The sequence below is a fragment of the Haliaeetus albicilla genome, chromosome 27 (assembly GCF_947461875.1).
Source record: "Haliaeetus albicilla chromosome 27, bHalAlb1.1, whole genome shotgun sequence".
NCBI lineage: Eukaryota > Metazoa > Chordata > Aves > Accipitriformes > Accipitridae > Haliaeetus > Haliaeetus albicilla.
The window spans coordinates 21,355,317-21,371,488 of NC_091509.1; the positions used below are offsets into that span (position 1 = coordinate 21,355,317).

General features: G+C 45.9%; 1 protein-coding gene across 2 annotated transcripts; it reads right to left on the minus strand.

Annotated features, from left to right (window-relative positions):
* Positions 1-760: 760 nt before the first annotated feature.
* Positions 761-16,068, minus strand: SPRY4 (sprouty RTK signaling antagonist 4). 2 transcript variants are annotated; one of them, XR_011322390.1, is made up of 3 exons: positions 15,859-16,068; positions 3,777-5,276; positions 761-3,743 (listed from the first exon to the last, which is right to left on the minus strand). XR_011322390.1 is itself a non-coding variant. In XM_069772246.1 (2 exons), the coding sequence occupies exon 2, from the start codon at positions 5,228-5,230 to the stop codon at positions 4,331-4,333; it is 900 nt and encodes a 299-aa protein (XP_069628347.1). In that variant the 5' UTR covers positions 5,231-5,276; positions 15,859-16,068; the 3' UTR covers positions 761-4,330. The 2 variants fall into 2 exon arrangements, 1 of the variants encoding a protein (XP_069628347.1); XM_069772246.1 differs by having other exon boundaries at positions 761-5,276.
* Between the last annotated feature and the right edge of the window lie 104 nt (positions 16,069-16,172).

The following is a 16,172-nucleotide window of genomic DNA, read 5'->3' on the forward strand; positions in this document are numbered from 1 at the left end:
AATATTGGTATCAACGTGGGAAGAGTTTCTAATGACTTGGGGAAACGGGTAGGGGTTTTCGGTCCCCCCCCAGCTCCCTGCGTGCAGAGGTACCCCTAATCACGGGTGCCCGGGGGTGGCAGGGGTGCGTGGGCAATGCGGGGGGATGCGCAGCCCCGCAGAGCACCGTGCAGGCAGCCGAAATGTGTGCAAACACGATAAAGACTGGAGCTCCCCTCCTGTCCTGGAGACTCATAAATTATGAAAATGACACCTGCCTGAGGCCACGTACTTATTGTGTTATTAACGCTGGGGTGGGCGCAAGAGAAGGCGGCAGGAGAGAAGAGCCCTCCTGGCCTTCTCCTCTGGCCTCCGTCCCTGTCTCGTGCGGTCCATCCCTCCTCTCCCCGTCAGTATGGCTGCGGTGTTTGAGCAGACCCCGTCTCTAACTGCTTGGTGTACTAAAAGTGCCAGCTCTGCTCCTAAAAATGAGAAGCACGACAGCAGGGAGTGGGTCTGAAATGTCAAGGGAAGCTCTGTGGGATGTGCCGGTCAGCAAAATCCCTCTGTGCGGTGGGTACCACTGAGTTTGAGTTTTGTTTTTTAATCTCTATCCCAATGTATTGAGTTATCCCACCTGGGCTCTTGACTCCCGATATGTGTAGTTATTAAATAACTGATTTGGGGCTATTCTCTGCTTGTATTTTTAGAATAATTGCTATGAACATTCTTTGGGATTTTTTTTTTTATAAAAACCACAACAGCCATTTATATATTTAACAATATATATTTTTATATATATATATAATTTCTAGATCAGTACATTCATCAGTACTTGTTTTTCTTCACAAACAGAAGAACTCTTACAATAGTAGACTTTCTAAAATAAATACTATTAAAATAGAGCTTCAAAATAAATATTCTATACAAGGAAAACCTTCTGTGGTAACTTTTCAGGGTGTGTATGTGGTGGGGTGGTAACAGGAGAAGGGGGAAACCTTTATCAGCGTGTCCGAGCGTGGGAGGGGAGGGGGAATACCCAGTGCTGCGAAAGGGCGAGGGCTCGTCTGGGTGGGAAAGCCAGTGCCCGGGGAGCAACAGCATGAATTTAGTAGCTTCTCCTCGTAGCCGGCGGGCACTGGGACAGAGGGTGCGGTGATGGTTTATTTGTCTCTTGAAGCCACTCTGCTGAGGGACGCAGTGTGGCATTGCCAGCGTGCCGTGAAGTCACCCCTTCTTGCTTTCTGGGTCTTTCCTTCCACGCGCGGGCAGAGGACAAAACCCGGCAATGAACAGCAATTAGCAGTTCAGGGCGGTAAAGCCTAAGCGCCTCGCCATCCTCCTCCTCCTCCTCCTCCGGAGCCGCTCTGCGGTGGCACGGCTCCTGTCCCGGGACAACCTGCCCTCCCCTCCCCTCCTGCCTTCGTGGTCCCAGCCCACTGCACCGGCACGGCTGGCGAGCGAACATCGCGCCCGAGGTTCGTGCTAATTAGCGGCCGTTCCTCAGTTTGCGAGGGGGGGACCCGACCCGCAGGGAGGACGGCCAGAGCTGCTGCCTCCGTCCGTGCCCTCGCTGGGGCTCAGGTTCCGCGGCACCGTGCCTGCGGTGTGTCTCGGGGGTGGCAGGAGACCCAAGTACCTTAGAAGGGGATGGGGGAACGGAGGCGTTGGGATGGGGGAAGAAAGGGGAATAAAGACGTTATCGACCGGAGACGTACCCTCCGCCAGCCCCCCGGCACAGCCGGCCGGCGGAGCCCCCGCTTCGGCTGAGCCTGAACTTTTCTGAGCGCTCTGCAAAGAGCTCGGTGCTTTCTTGCCGTGCCTTGGACCGGGAGCTGATGGAGCAGAGTCCGGCCGCTGTGCCGGGAGGGCGAGGAGGAGAGGAGGGTCCCTCTGCTACATTTACCACTGCTCTAACACATCCACTAATGCTTTACAGTCTTCCAGCATGGGATCGGCTTACACCATAGCAGGACTTATATATTAAAAGAAACCAACAGAGAAATAGTTTACAACTATGTACAATGAAAGTAAATCCATACGGGATTGCTGGGTGTATATACATGAGTGTAGATTGGCACAGTGGCGACCACTCCAGCGTTGTATTTGCTTGCAAGGACCATGCATCTAAGCCATGGGCTTTGCTATTGCAGATTTTCAGCTCGGGTCCCCCAGGAACAGCCAGGGACAGAGGGTCAAGAAGGCAAAACAACCACAGGTGGAGGCCATTTGGATACGTATGGTCCCAATAGAGGAGGGCAGCAGGTAAACACCTCTCCTGCTGCGTTTTCTAGCCTGTTTGCATCTTAGGAAAATGATTTCTCTTATTAAATACAAGACCTTATACATTCAACTAACAGTTCAGCTAGTTTGAGGTTGGTTTTCCTTTTATCTTTTCCCCTCCAGTTTGTGCAAGATAATAAATACAGCTCTGGATCCCCACCTGCTTACTTCTTTCTGGTGTCCCCATATGGTTAAAACGAGGATAAACCATAGGAATTGATATCTGGTGACAGATGTAGTATCCCTTTTTCTATAATTTATCATATACAAGCTAGCAAATGTTATAAATATAGAAAGTTGCTTGTTTTTTTCTTTTAAATTCCTCATTCAATAAATATCTACAATTAAGCTTAACTAAACCCCAAGTCATCCAGGTTAAATGAATTCTGAAAACAAAAGACACCAGAAGTCCCATCAATATGCTCCTGCCAACCCCTACACAGCAACTGTATTGCAACCAAGCAAATGGGATTCCTGGAAATGCTACATGAGCTCTGCCTATTGCTTATCTAATTAGAGATGACATTTCACTGTCACTGCTGTGCATTTACTGAGGAAATCTCCTCTAATTAGAAAAAAAAAAAAATCTAGATCTGTTTTCTGCATGCAACAAGTACCTACCTACTTATTAGTGTTGCATGTTTGGACAAAGATTTTATTTAGCACCTTGTAGTTGTCAAGAGAAAGGGCTTACTGCATCTTAAGGGACTGCAGAACTGGCCCTAGGATGAGTGCACGGACAAAGCCGATGATATTCGCTCACTGAAAACCATGGGCACATTCTTTAAATATGCTCTCTTCCCTCCCCTGGCTTTCCCTAGTGTTTGTTAACACTAAAATAAACATTAAAGGCATTCTCTACATTTAAAAAGACACACTTTTGTACAGAGGAGGCAAAAGTTGAACAGCAGCAATAGAGATGGGGGAATGGCCTGTACTTCAAGCAAACGCCATTCATCCCCAAGACATAAAAAATTAAAAATCTTAGTATTTAATGAGCAAAGAGCTTGTTCCAGGAGAGGAGGTACTGGATTGATATCCCTATAAAAATACACCTATGTGTATTGTACACTTAGGTTTTTGTGACTTCTTAACAGAGCTTAAGAGGTTTAGAGAAACAAACACTGAACATCTTTGCTTTGTGGCATGAGTTAAGATCCCCTTTGCTCCAGCACTGGGGGAGCAAGCATGCGTGTTGGGGAAACGGGGTTTGACCAACATCCTTCCAGAGCGGCTTTGTACTGTTGATGTAAAATTAATATTCCATTGAGTAGAACGTGATGCTACGGATCAGCTTACAGGCAGAATGACACGATGCTGATGCAACTGCCTGAACGCATCCTGCTGCTATTCTTCCCGGGGAGGGAGCAACCCTGCTACCATCTTGCTTTAAAAAGAGGGTCCAAATCAATGTAGCCAGGTGGGTTCAAAGAAAGCAATATGCCTAAATGTTAAAAGACCCTTAAACAAATGAACTGTATCTTTACTTCTGGTTCAAAACCTTTGAGGGACACAGAAAGCTTTTGGGAAACACGTACTTTGTGTGCAACTGGCCCTTCTAACAGTGTGCAGGTGGGGAAGGAGGGCAGAGGGAGTTAACCCGTCACCTTCAACTGGCTGCTGGTAGTAAATCAGAGTTTGGAAGGAAAGCGAAAACAAGATGCCCACCCTGAATACGAATCCAATGCAGCTTTTCGCAGCTGGGAATAGGTATTGCTTGTGCAGCCGTGCCTGCCAAGCGAGCAGTTAATGGTTCTTGTGGTGTGCAGGCATGGTGAGCAGCCGTCCGTCCGAACCAGGAGTTTTTAAGCAGCTGTACTTCATGACATACATAGGTTTTCAGCCTTCACTCTACATTATTAAGATTCCTCCTTTGGCCCCGTCTATGTAAATTCTGACCAATTCCAAAACCCTGAATAACCCAAAGCGCTTCAGTTTGTGGAAATAGTTGCTTCTGCTTTCTCCGAAGGCAAAAGGCTAACGTTATCCTCAGAACACAGGTTATTAAAAAGAGCCAACGCCACCCCGCCTCCGTGGAGCATCCTCCCACTCCCTGTCCTCCCAACTATCAAAAGGGCTTTTCTGGCCTGCTTGCTTTGCTCTCCGGCAATGCCTTGCAAATGACACTGTTTGTGTTTTTGCATCTGCAACCGGGCCGGCTCACTTGGTCGTAGCATCTCTGGGACAGCTTGACGCAGCCGGTGGCTGGCAGGTAGCAGAGCAAGCAAGGGAGCACCAGGGAGAGGGCACTCATGAAGGACCAGCGGGCACAGCAGTTTGAGTGGGAGCAGGAGCAGGGGTGGTCGGCACATGTGCCCTCGTCGTCCTCGTTGGTGCAGTGGTAGAAGACGCCCTTGACGAGACACATGCAGGTGGAGTAGTTGACCAGGTTCTGCGCCGAGCAGAGGCACTCTTGGTTGCACACCCAGCAGGAAGGCAGAGTCCGGGGCAGCGCGCACTCCTTACACTTGCATTTCCCACAGGCTTCACACAGGAGAAAGTGCTTGTCCAGCTCCTGAGACACGGGTCCCTTCAGGTCCAGGGGCTTGCAGTTAATCACCTTGGGCTGAATGCGAACCGCTCTGGGGGAGGACTGCTCCGCCACGGGCGCCGGGGCCATGTGGTCCAAGAGCCTTTGGTCGGAAGATGTGCTGCTGCTGCTGCTGATGGAGCTGGGGCGCCCGCTGAACGAAATCCAGGGGTGGGTGACGTCCTGCTCGCAGCGCTGGAGGTGTTGGTTGGTCAAGACCGGTTCATGGGGGCCTCGGGGATGCTTCTGGGCTGCCAGCTGGGAAGCGGTGGGGTTGTCGGTGTAATCGTTCTCTATGTGGGTCGTCTTCATTTGGTCGATCGGCAGGATGGTGAGCGGGTGCTGCAGCCGCCCATAGGGGATCCGACTGTCCAGCAAGGGCTGGACCATCACAGAGTTGGGGACAACGGTGATGTTGTGGGGAATCCGGGGCTCCATTGATAAAGCAGTCTGATTAACGGTGAAAAAGCTGCTCTTAGGTATCCTGGGGGAAGGAAAGGAGACAGAAAAGGGGCGGGGGAGAGAAAGAGAGCATTGTTATTGAGTTACCCTGCAACTGCAGCCCAAACAGGGCTCTTTGCTGACGCTGGTTATTATGCAGAAGGTCTTACAAGGTAAACTTGTGTCCAAGGGAGTCAGAGCTCTTGCTCTGGTATAAAGGGCATCACTCCTCCTTTACTACTGTTTTCCTCTCCCTAACCTTGGCCATATATAGCTCCTCCGGTCCTGGGAGGGCTCCCATTACTGCAGGCTCCTGAAGTGCCCGTTCATCATTTTTACTGACGGAAAGCACATCTTAGGGTTACCGGTGCATATTCACATGTATTTTTGTCAGCAAACTGCCTGCAATGACTTACCTAAGGGTTTTTTTTTTCCCAATTGACCCTGATCCCCCCCCAAAATCCTGATGCAAAATTGTGGCTCGCAGGAGCGCTGGCCTGGTACAAAGATGCTTCAGAGCGTGGGGCTGAGCACTTGTCCTTGCTAACCCAGAATCTGCCTGTGGGAGGGTGGCTTGGCTTCAGCGAGGCAGTGTTCCGTCTCCATCGGGAGCCGTGGGTTTCAAAGGCTGCTTTCAGCCCTCCTGCGGGAGGTGGAAGTTCTTGCTCAGCAGCTCGTCTGGTTGCAAACCAGGGTGGGAGCGGACGGGTACAGCTCACGGGGAGAGCACGCACACGGGTTGGACCGCATACATCACCTCGGGCAGGTAATTAGGCACTCCAAAACACTAAGTGGACTAATATTTAGTTTAAGTGCTGTTTACTAGCTATACTAGCTAAGCCGTCTATTGCTGCAGTTTCTAATTTCATTGAAAGAGTGCAATTTATCCTGGAGTCGATCCAAAGATTCAGCAGCGGCGTAGGACAAGAAACCACAGGAAGTAACTAAACTTAAATCAAAGAACGGAAACGACTTGGTTCAAATTTAGAAAGTGCACATTGTTTTCTAGTAGATGTGCCATTTCCTCACGGGGTGACCTTTATTCATAAATAATATAATGTTGGAGATCAGTTTAAAGAAGTGGTGAGTAAAGCTTCAGAGCAAGTTGCAGGAGGGGAAAAGCTTCTGGTATCAAGAAAAAGGAAATGGTGAACAGCTTAAGGCATTGCCAGTTGTCTGTGTTCAGACAAACAAATTAACCTTTTCCAACAGCGTGAAAAATTTTAATATTACAGCAGTCCGAAAGAAACGTCAGGAGAAAACTGCATCCAGCTACAACCAAGGCACACAGGAGAAGCGTTTGTGTGTGAGAGGGTAAATGTATGCCCTTCTGCAAGAGCACATCCCCCCTAAATTTAACACAATGCTACAAAAATTGGAGCATGAACTAATTATGCATTTTAGGAAGGAGAAAGGGAAGTGCATTTTCACCCACTGAAAAATGTTACTGGAGTCCTCAATTATTTTTGTAAATCGTTGCTTTGATAGATCACTTGGCATTGGGGGGGTTGAAAATCTGCCCAGTTTCCCAAGATCAATAGGAGAGAGGGCTGACGCCGGGGGCCAGAGCGGCAACGCGCGGTCAGTACGGCACATGCCGCCTCTGTACGCTGGCACCGCGTCCTGCCTGCCAGGCTCCTTTTGTCCGCTGTGCAAGACGAGTAGGAAAAAGTGCTTTATCTAGCAGTGCTTATGATTATTGTAATGCAGTCCTTATGCTGCTTCTCTTCACTAGTTAAAATTCTCTGCTGGGTCTTAGCCATTCATTTGAAGCTTTTTTATTTCATTATTCATAGCTCATTGACATCCTGACATGAGAAACAAGAGAGTTTTTAAAGCATCTATTCCTATTTACTGTATATAAAAAAATAAAAAGAAGCAATGATTCTGACAACTATGGGGCATGCAGAGGGAAAAAAATTGATTTTCTTCTGTATGTCAGAATCCAGTCTCATGGTATAAAAAGTACTTGCTGCAAGTCAGAGTTTAGCAAAATAGTCAGTTCTCTATCGGCTAGGTGTTCTGTTTGCAGGAAGACTTTGATTTCACAGTTTTTTGGGTTTTTTTTTTTTTTTGTTTGTTTGTTTTTTTAAGGAGAGAGATGCAGCTGTTTTGGCTGCCAAGAGTAAGTGCAGCAGAGCTGGTATTAGATGGAAGGTAGCTGGGGGAAATGGTGGCACACTGAACGATGTTACAAGGCTACCTGTCTGCTCCTGCATGTCACTGGCAGCATTGCCTTGCCATCGTTTTTAAATAACCTCTAGCACGAGGCTCTGCGTTCTGGCCTGAACTCAGTTCGGAGAACTCAGTTCAGAACTGGAGTTCGGTCCATTCACAGCAGGATTAGACTGGACCCATGGAGTGTTATTTATTTTAAGGCGCACCGTGTGCCAGCACGCGTGTGCAGGAGAGCTGTTTAGCCCTTAGGCAGCATCCGCCACCTCTGTCAATGCAGCGAGGCTGATCTGATGTTGATTTTCCCCGATACGGCAGCTCTGAGCCAGGCTGGCACATTGAGAGCGTTCTGCATCGCTGGCAGCACCGCACTGGGAGCCCCTCGCCCCGGCAAGCGGGAGGGCAGCCCCCCCTGGGAAGAGGAGCAGCACACAGGAGTTGGCAGTTAGGCTTTATATTAACTCTGTAGTTGCACTGTCTGCAATGGTCCAGAACCGGCGATGACATCACATGGAATTTATGTCATCAGATTAATTTGAGGAAGGATTATAGCCACAGGCGCTCCTAAAACACGCAAACTCCTGATACACAGACACGACCATATGCAGGCAGACATTAAAGATGGCTTAACTGAGATAATGCTAATCAGGATTTCAGAGTTAATTATCACAGAAAGAAGACGGACCCTAGACTAAACACCACACTTTAGGATAGTTGATGTTGAAAATTATTCATCACCTTTTTTCATTATAATACTGTTCCAAACTGTCTTTCTAACAGGCAAATTATTTCTGCAGAGCAAGGGGAATGGAAGCCCTGACATGGCAAACTCAAAGACCCTGCAGATATTTGGGCAGAGGATCTACTTGGATAAAACCTCTGGAGTGACGACAGCCAACTAAGACCCAGCTCTCCTAATTCCCAGACCCCTGCTCTGGACACCAAGTCTCTCTTGCTGAAGATCACCTTTACAACACCAGAGATACACACCCTACCACTTTTGGTGCTAGTGCCACACGTGGTCCTTCAACCTCTGCCCTGCCTTCTCACTCCTGAGCAGGGGGTTTCCACAGTTAACTGCTCTCACCTTTCAAGCTACGCTTAAGAGACAGAAATTTCTGGTATTTATGGAATTTTCCAAGGACCGTGACTACATTGCTGCTGCTGGTCTTGTCACCAGAAGTTTCAGCAGTGCAGTAAGATTGCTGCTGACAGATCCAGGTCAAACATCTCAAGTGTGGAACTAGCGAGCGAGCTGGGTGGTGTTCGTTCTGCAAGGAGGCTCTCCTCCATTGGGATCTGCCCAGAGGACAATGATGATGATATTTTATGGTGTGGTTGCTTCAAGTTTTTTTGTCTGTGTGCTTCCACTGGCACGTGCCTTGGGCACATCTTTCCCTGAGCTGTTTCTGCTTTAAGCTTTATGTCTGCATCCCATGAAAAGAAAGATTTCAGCAAAGGGTACTAGATAGCTGTGTAGGTACACAGCACTCCATCTCTCTTGGTAAAGAAGAGGAATCCAGTCAACTTCTCAGGTTAAGGACTTGCGCTGGACCAGAAGCAAATCAAGAAGCCAGACTGCTCCTGTGAAGTCTTGCAGGCTGAGGTGTGCCTGCCTGGGTACGTGCGTGGATCCTGCTGACTTCCCTGGAAGATCGTCCAAGACATCATAACTTGACCTTTTTTGGTTGATGTGTTCCCCAGAGGGGAAAAAATGCAGCTGCAACCAGTCTGAAACTGTTCCAGGATGACTGGAACAATACAAGCAAGTCATCCTTTGAAATGCAGTCAATTTGCAGGCAGATATAAGGAGACCTCGTGATTGTTTACAGGAGTATCTGGTAAGACGTCCTCTCAGCAGCAGGAAAGCTCATTCCCACTCCAGAAGCAGCACACCATGCCCTTCTGCAGCTCCCCACCAGGAACCCATCACGCACGCAGGGTGCTTGTCAGCAAGGACAACATTGCCTTGAGCAGCAACGTTGGTATCTTGTCATCTCCAGCTTCTGTCCCAGCTACATCCCCAATGAAAATTAATGTTTGGGGTGACCTGGCAGGACTTAAGACCTTGAAAAAGGACAAGAGCTGAAGGGGTGGAACCTTGGGGCTCTTGCATTGGCTCTGAAGGCCTGTGCAGGTGAGCAAGGTGGGGTTCAGAGTGGTCAACTGTGTCTCGTAGCTGCTGGTGTTGGCTCAGATGTTGAGGTGACCTAATTCAGCATACGGCACATGGAACTGACCACTGTGTGTCTGAAGCAGCCCTGGGTAGAAGTGGTGACAAACGTGAGCCACTTCGGTTGGGAGGGAAGGCAAGAAAGAATAGGCTGAGCTGCCCATCTCCCCCTTTCTTTCCCCCGCTTGAACTAGAGTACGGGAAGCTGCCTGTGACAGCCACCCCAGCTAACCAAGAAGGGGACGGCTACTAGAGATGAGCTGCAAGTGTCAAATCCCTTGAGAAAGAACATTTCTCTTGTAGGGCTCATCTGCTGTGAGAAGGAAAGACTGAAGTTTGTGATGCCGGTGCTGTGAACAGAGCTTCTCTTTCTGGCAAGGGCAGCTGGGTACTGCTTGCAGATATTGAATTAATTGCTCAAATTGAACAGATTTAATATAACAAGATGTGTCATTTAAAGAAAATTGTAGATAAAAAAAGAAAAATAGAAGAGAGAAAGTGGAAAAGGAGATTTAAGATACTTAAGCAGCATACTTTGCAAAAGCTATGAAACTTTATGCAGTTCCTTTGTCGTCCACTGCACTAATCCAGCCTGACTCTAAATTGCATTTTAATTGAGAAAAAATGCCATACAGCATACTTGTAAACAAAATTAGTTAATCTTTGATCATCAGTAATTACAGACATATTATAGCATTAGCGTAGGCACAAATTCACTGGTTGCAATTGTACACGCAATTTTCTGAAAGTAGACAACAGGAAGAAAAATTCATGAATATGTTCTTACATTGGGATTTTTTCCTTCTTTAGAGGTAGGTGAAACAATGAAGTTCTTTTCAAAGCAGACGCGTCAACAAACTCCCATGTAGAGAAAATGTCTCTTCCCCCATGCCATCCAGGGACCGTATGGTTGCTCACCACATACAATTTTCAAGTCAAAATGTACTTCCTTCCAAGGGAGTAAAATTGGATTCAGAAGTTAAGTTCATAAATGTGCTGCAGTGCTTGTTTCAACTCTTCATCAAGATATTGCCAATTTAAAATTACTATTGTACTATATAATTACAAGTCCTGAAGTTGTAGGAAACCAACTGTTCTTTTAAAGTGTTTGGTATTATTTCAGACTCAAATGTTTTGTCAGATTCTTTAGTCATATGAAATTAAAACAAAGGTGATCTTATGTTTTTTTAATAGGATTTTGGACTTGCCTACATCATTCTACAGAAAGCTACATCCTTGTAGGCAATTCCATGAGAAAGTCATATAAACCCCCAGGAAAACTCATTCTCATTAATGTCTTCAGAACGTTTTTTTGAAGCATAAGGTTCTAGTATCTTTATTTTCAAAGTGGAGTTGGGTAACTTGTCTTCCAGTTACTGAAAAACAAAATGGATCTTGACTTAAATATCTAACGAGTGCAGAAATATATATATAATGTTTATACCTGTCTCAGTTACTGATTAGTTAATAATAAGTACTTTCTCATATGTTTAACACATTCTAGATGTATGCAGTAACAAAAGAGTAAAGAGAATAAGGGACATAAGTCCAGAATCAGGTCCCGTGTGGAAGCAATCCTGCAAAACCCGGCCCTGGGAAGTGCTGGTGTGACTCTGACACATCCCCAGTGCCCACAGTCCCAGTGAAGTCAATATGAAAATGGGAAAATGGGCTCCCATGACCCACCTCCTGTCCACCCAGCACCAGGTACAAGGTATCACAGTTTTGCGCAGCCCATTTCTGAAAGATGCAGAAAATTTCAACAAGCAGATGCTGATGTGCAAACGACTGAACTCAGTCTTAAATGTCGTAGGAAAGAAAAGCCCCAAACACGGTGCCGGGAGTGTGTTTGCTAATAGAGAGACCACCAGTATGATCCAAGAAGTCACGTAGCCACCGTCAACTCTTTCTATCCTTTGTAAGCTGCAAGTACCAGATTTGGGATCACTCTACCTCATTCTAATGAGTTATGCCTTAATTACACCTCCTGAGCAGCCTGTCCCTTCTGTTGTGCCTGAACGGCACCAGCGTCAGGGAAGAGCCATTTGCCTCGGCAAACCAAGCCTTCTCCTGGGATTACTGGCGCTGGACTGTCCTGTGCATGTTCTGTAACGTTGCCGGTGCCCCCTCTCCCGAGCCTGGACCTGCGCCCTGGAACGCCGGGAAGCTGCTGAACACGCAGGCGGTGTAGTGCTGCCCATTGCTGTGACAGTGGTGGCCAGCTCTAGGACATCTATGATGGTTATAATGGTACTAGGTGGGATGGAGAGTAATGGTATGGAAAGGGCTGCCTTCTGCCTTCTTACCATAAGCAGAGTAAAGCAAACTTGGGTTTTCTATAAGAATTTTCAATCACAGGTTTCCAAGAATTTTCCAAATATTGAAGCATCACAAGCTTTTGTGAAGAAAGGATAGAGAAACTACCAGCGAGATGAAAGGCCAAGCCCCGGCTGATGCCCATGGGAGCCGTGCACTGGGGCTGCGGTAAGGCCTGAACTCGCCTGGAGCTCTGCTGTGGGGCAGTGATGGTGGGGGATGGAGCAGAGAGCTCTGAATCTTGTCACCTAACAGCTGGATCACACCTCCTCTTGCTTACTATGATACTAGACCCATTATTATCCATGCAAAAGCTGAATTACAGTGTCTGAAAGAGATGTGACAATCACCTAATTAAGATTAGCATACAGGTAGTAATAGGTGCAGTAAACGTACTGCGGAGATTTGCTTATTTTCTTTGCTATATGGGACACGCAAATTGCTGAAACAATAGGGCAACAGGAAGAAAACAAAAAAAGCGATAGAATCTTTACAGATAAGTCTGAATACAAAGACAAATACTGAAAACAATCTACTTTGGGGCAGTATACTGTCAAGGGCAGGCACATATTTCAAGGCCTGTGCAAGTCAACACCGTTCAGAATCTATGGTAACCAGTGCAAAATTCCTCTGATTTATCACTGCTTTTAGAACAATCATAACTACTCTCCCTCCTGCGGTGGTTTGATTACACAGTCTAGAAAACCTTATCTAGAAAGCGTTGATCATAGCTTCATCCCATGCTTTGGGGATGTGCACAAACCCTGCCTTGCTGGCTCCAGTGGCGCTGGTGGCCAGGACTCACCAGCAAGTTACAGCTCCTCCCTACAGCCCTTTGGGAAAGAGGGAAATGCCGAGGACATACCCTGAAAACGAAGCCAGGGTATCTGGTATAAGAGCTATCCTTGCTATCAAAAAATACTTGCAAAAGGAAGATCTATAGGGCTTCACAGAGGATACGGACCAAGCAGGGCAGGGGTGGCGGGGCTGGGACCTGGGGAGGAACATGGGAGCGAGCAGGGTGCTGCCGGAGGGGCTCGCTTCCACCAGAGCAAACGAGAGGGATCAATAAAGGACTTGCTTCCCCGAGTCCCCAGGGAGGAGAGGCTGGTGATAAGGCAACAAATTCTGCCACTGCCTTTGTTTGGAATTAAGGACATCCTCTTGTCCAGACCTCCCAGCAGTGATGAGGGACGTGGTGCTGCTGCTGGAAGTCAAAAGGTTCAATAAAAGCTTTTAATGAGAGAAGACTATACTTGAAGTTAAAGGAGACCTTTCAGTAAGCACATGTTTTTAATGTGTGATTAAGAATAATATACAGTGTTGGAGTTCATTAAGACTGAGTTAGGCTGTCTGAGTTTTGAGTCAAGCTGTAAATGTTCTAAAAAAGAAAAAAAAGCTCTTTTCCATAAAGTGTGTATTAATATTAACAAAATATTGATATTAATTCTTTTTGTTCCCCTCCTTAGTAGCCTTATCTATCTAAGGACAGCTAGAATTTTCTCTACAAGTAATAAGGAAAAAAAAAAAAATTAGAAAGCTTATTAGGGAAACCTGCCATTTTTAAAACGAGACACTAAATTCTTGCCAGAGCGTGGAAATTCAGAAGCTGGGAAATGAGACCTGTAGACTTCCAAGAAGCTGTCTCTGTCCAGCTCTGTCTGTTCCTATGGTGCGAGTGAATAAAGCACATTTTGGCCCACTAACGTTCTGATCTCTAGGGACTCCAATTTCTTAGTCAAGGCTTTTTATTGGATAAGAACATTTATTTTAAGGCCAGAAAACTAAGCTCAGATATGATCTATTAAGCTCATGGTACTAAATGATAACCATATTAGAAGGATTTTATACTTCCTTAAGGAAATACATTGTATTGCATTTAAAAAGAATAAAACCCAAACAATACTTGTGCAACTGTTTGCCTATAAAAAGGCAGTTTTAAGTACTGGGCTGAATTTGGAAAATTGTATAGCAATATGATTAATGATTTTTTTTGCTTTTATGGTTAATATTTGGAAAACTATCAGAACCGTGAATTAATTATTGCTGTAGTGTTGCAAGGGTTGTGAATTTTATTTCACTGAAGTCCAATAACAGGATTTTTGGGGGGGGAGGGGAGGCTTGCTTTTTGAGATGTTGCATTTCCCAGTATGATTTGGGAATTAGTCATGATTCTGTGAAAACAGCTTTTGTTTTGCTGTTTCAGGAGGAGAACAAATAATTTCTCCCCTGCGCATACCTCACAGAGAATTTCAAAAGGACTGCAGCATTCAGAAATAGGTCTCTAATTTTATAATACCAATATAGAGTCCCTTCTAGCAACAGACAACACAGTAGCCCATGGAAAACGGCACATTTATCAATGAGACATCCCCAGTGGGGTTCCAATAACTGAGAACAACCCCTCCTCCTGCTATCATTCATTTTTATATGGAGAAGGGGGAAGCTAGTCATCAGGATCATTGTGATTCCGTGCACAAATTGTAGCTTTATTCTTTAACCCAAAATAAAGAGAGAGGGGTGGAAGCCTTAACATTGGGAAAGCTGGGTTTCTCTTTACCTAATTAAACAGCAATTCCTGAGCTGTTTTTTGACATACTGTACCCTTAGCATGGTATGGAAGAAAGGCAGCAGCTGATGAAGTTTTAAAGAATCTAGAACGTGCCTTTTCTACTCCAGTTAATTCAGGGATGCTTTTCCTTTTCTCTTTCTTTCTCTCCTTTACCCTTAAAGGAAAAACTTGGGGCTATAAAAGATTTAAATCAAGAAATCAGACCCTTGGTCACTTGAAGAAAAAGAGTGAAGCCTTTTCCTTCTGTGATTAATGCTGATATTCATTTGCACTGCCATTTCCAAGGTCTGCATTTCCAGTCCTGCTTTCCTCTAAGACCTTTGTGCCTTTTACATGCCCCTTTCTGTTTTTTCCATTCCCTTTCTGATAATGAATTTTCAGAACATGTCGTCTCTAGGCTTGTCTTTCTCCTGTGACGCCAGGACTGGTACCAGAAAATAAAATCCTGGCTTATCTTTGCTACGCACTTGGTAGAGAAGAGCAGCCAAGACAGGTTTTTCCTCCATATATAATATATTTCATATACCTTTATGAAATGATTCTAGGTACACGTTTTATTACTTATGTAGCCTTTAAAATATATAATCCATCCAGATTTAAAACTGAAGCAACCAAGTATACAGCAAGACAGGGAACAGAACAGTGATGGAATAAGGCACTGAGGCCAAAAAAAAAAAAAAAAAAAAAAAAAAGGCAGTTGTATGAAATAAAATGCTGAAGAGCAAAGGTCATGCAGGAATGATCTGACACACCAGTGGCTGATCTCTGAAGTGTCCTATTATGGAGACAGCTCAGAACTATTTGACACTAACAAGACATAGGGCTTTGGAAAAGACAGGAAATGCGTATAATCAGTTTTCATATTCCAAAGCAAGAAATATCCAATTCTTATTTGTCAGCCCAGATGTCCATATATTTTTGCTCCTTTTTGGGGGGAGGAAGAAGGGGTGAAGGAGAAGACATCCCAACAACAGAAAGAAGAGCCTTATTCTGCTGTAAAAGCCCTGCAAACAAACCCGACGCAAGTATGGTGAAACCTGCCTGCCATATACATACACCAAATGAAGATGTTGATGGAAGAATACAGAAAAGAGGTATAAATAAGAAGCACAGGAACACAAATGCAAATTCTGCAAGAAACAAGATATTTCTTCAGAATGCAAAGTCTCCTTTAGGTTGTGAAGCACCAGGCAGCTATCCACTATATATAATTATAGATAATTGCTGTTAGAAAAGTCATAGTCAGAAATATGCTTATGATCAGTGATCTTTAAGGGACTAGACGAATGCATCTAGACAGAGCACAAGATTTTCCCTCGGGAAGCAGGCTTTATTTTTCCTAGTTAAAAATATTTAACATTTGCTCGCAGACGCAGATCTCGCACTTACTTTAAGTAATTCAGCTAAGACCATCTCTCCATAGGCGAGTTAATCCTAAATCCGAGACGGACGAGGGGGGCCGGACCTGGGAAAATCCTGGCAGGAGCCGCTGGAGCTGCAGGAAGGGACCTGCGAGCGCGGCGCTGTCAGCGGCCGCCGCGATGCTGCAACCGCCGCTGCCTGGGAAAATGGCTATTTTATGAATGGGAGGGCAGCAGCTCCCTCTGCGCATGCGCGGCCTCCCGACTCTATGAATGGGTGGGCACCGGGGCGCCACCGCGCATGCTCGGCTGCCTTTTATGAATGGGGGGCTGGAGAGGAGT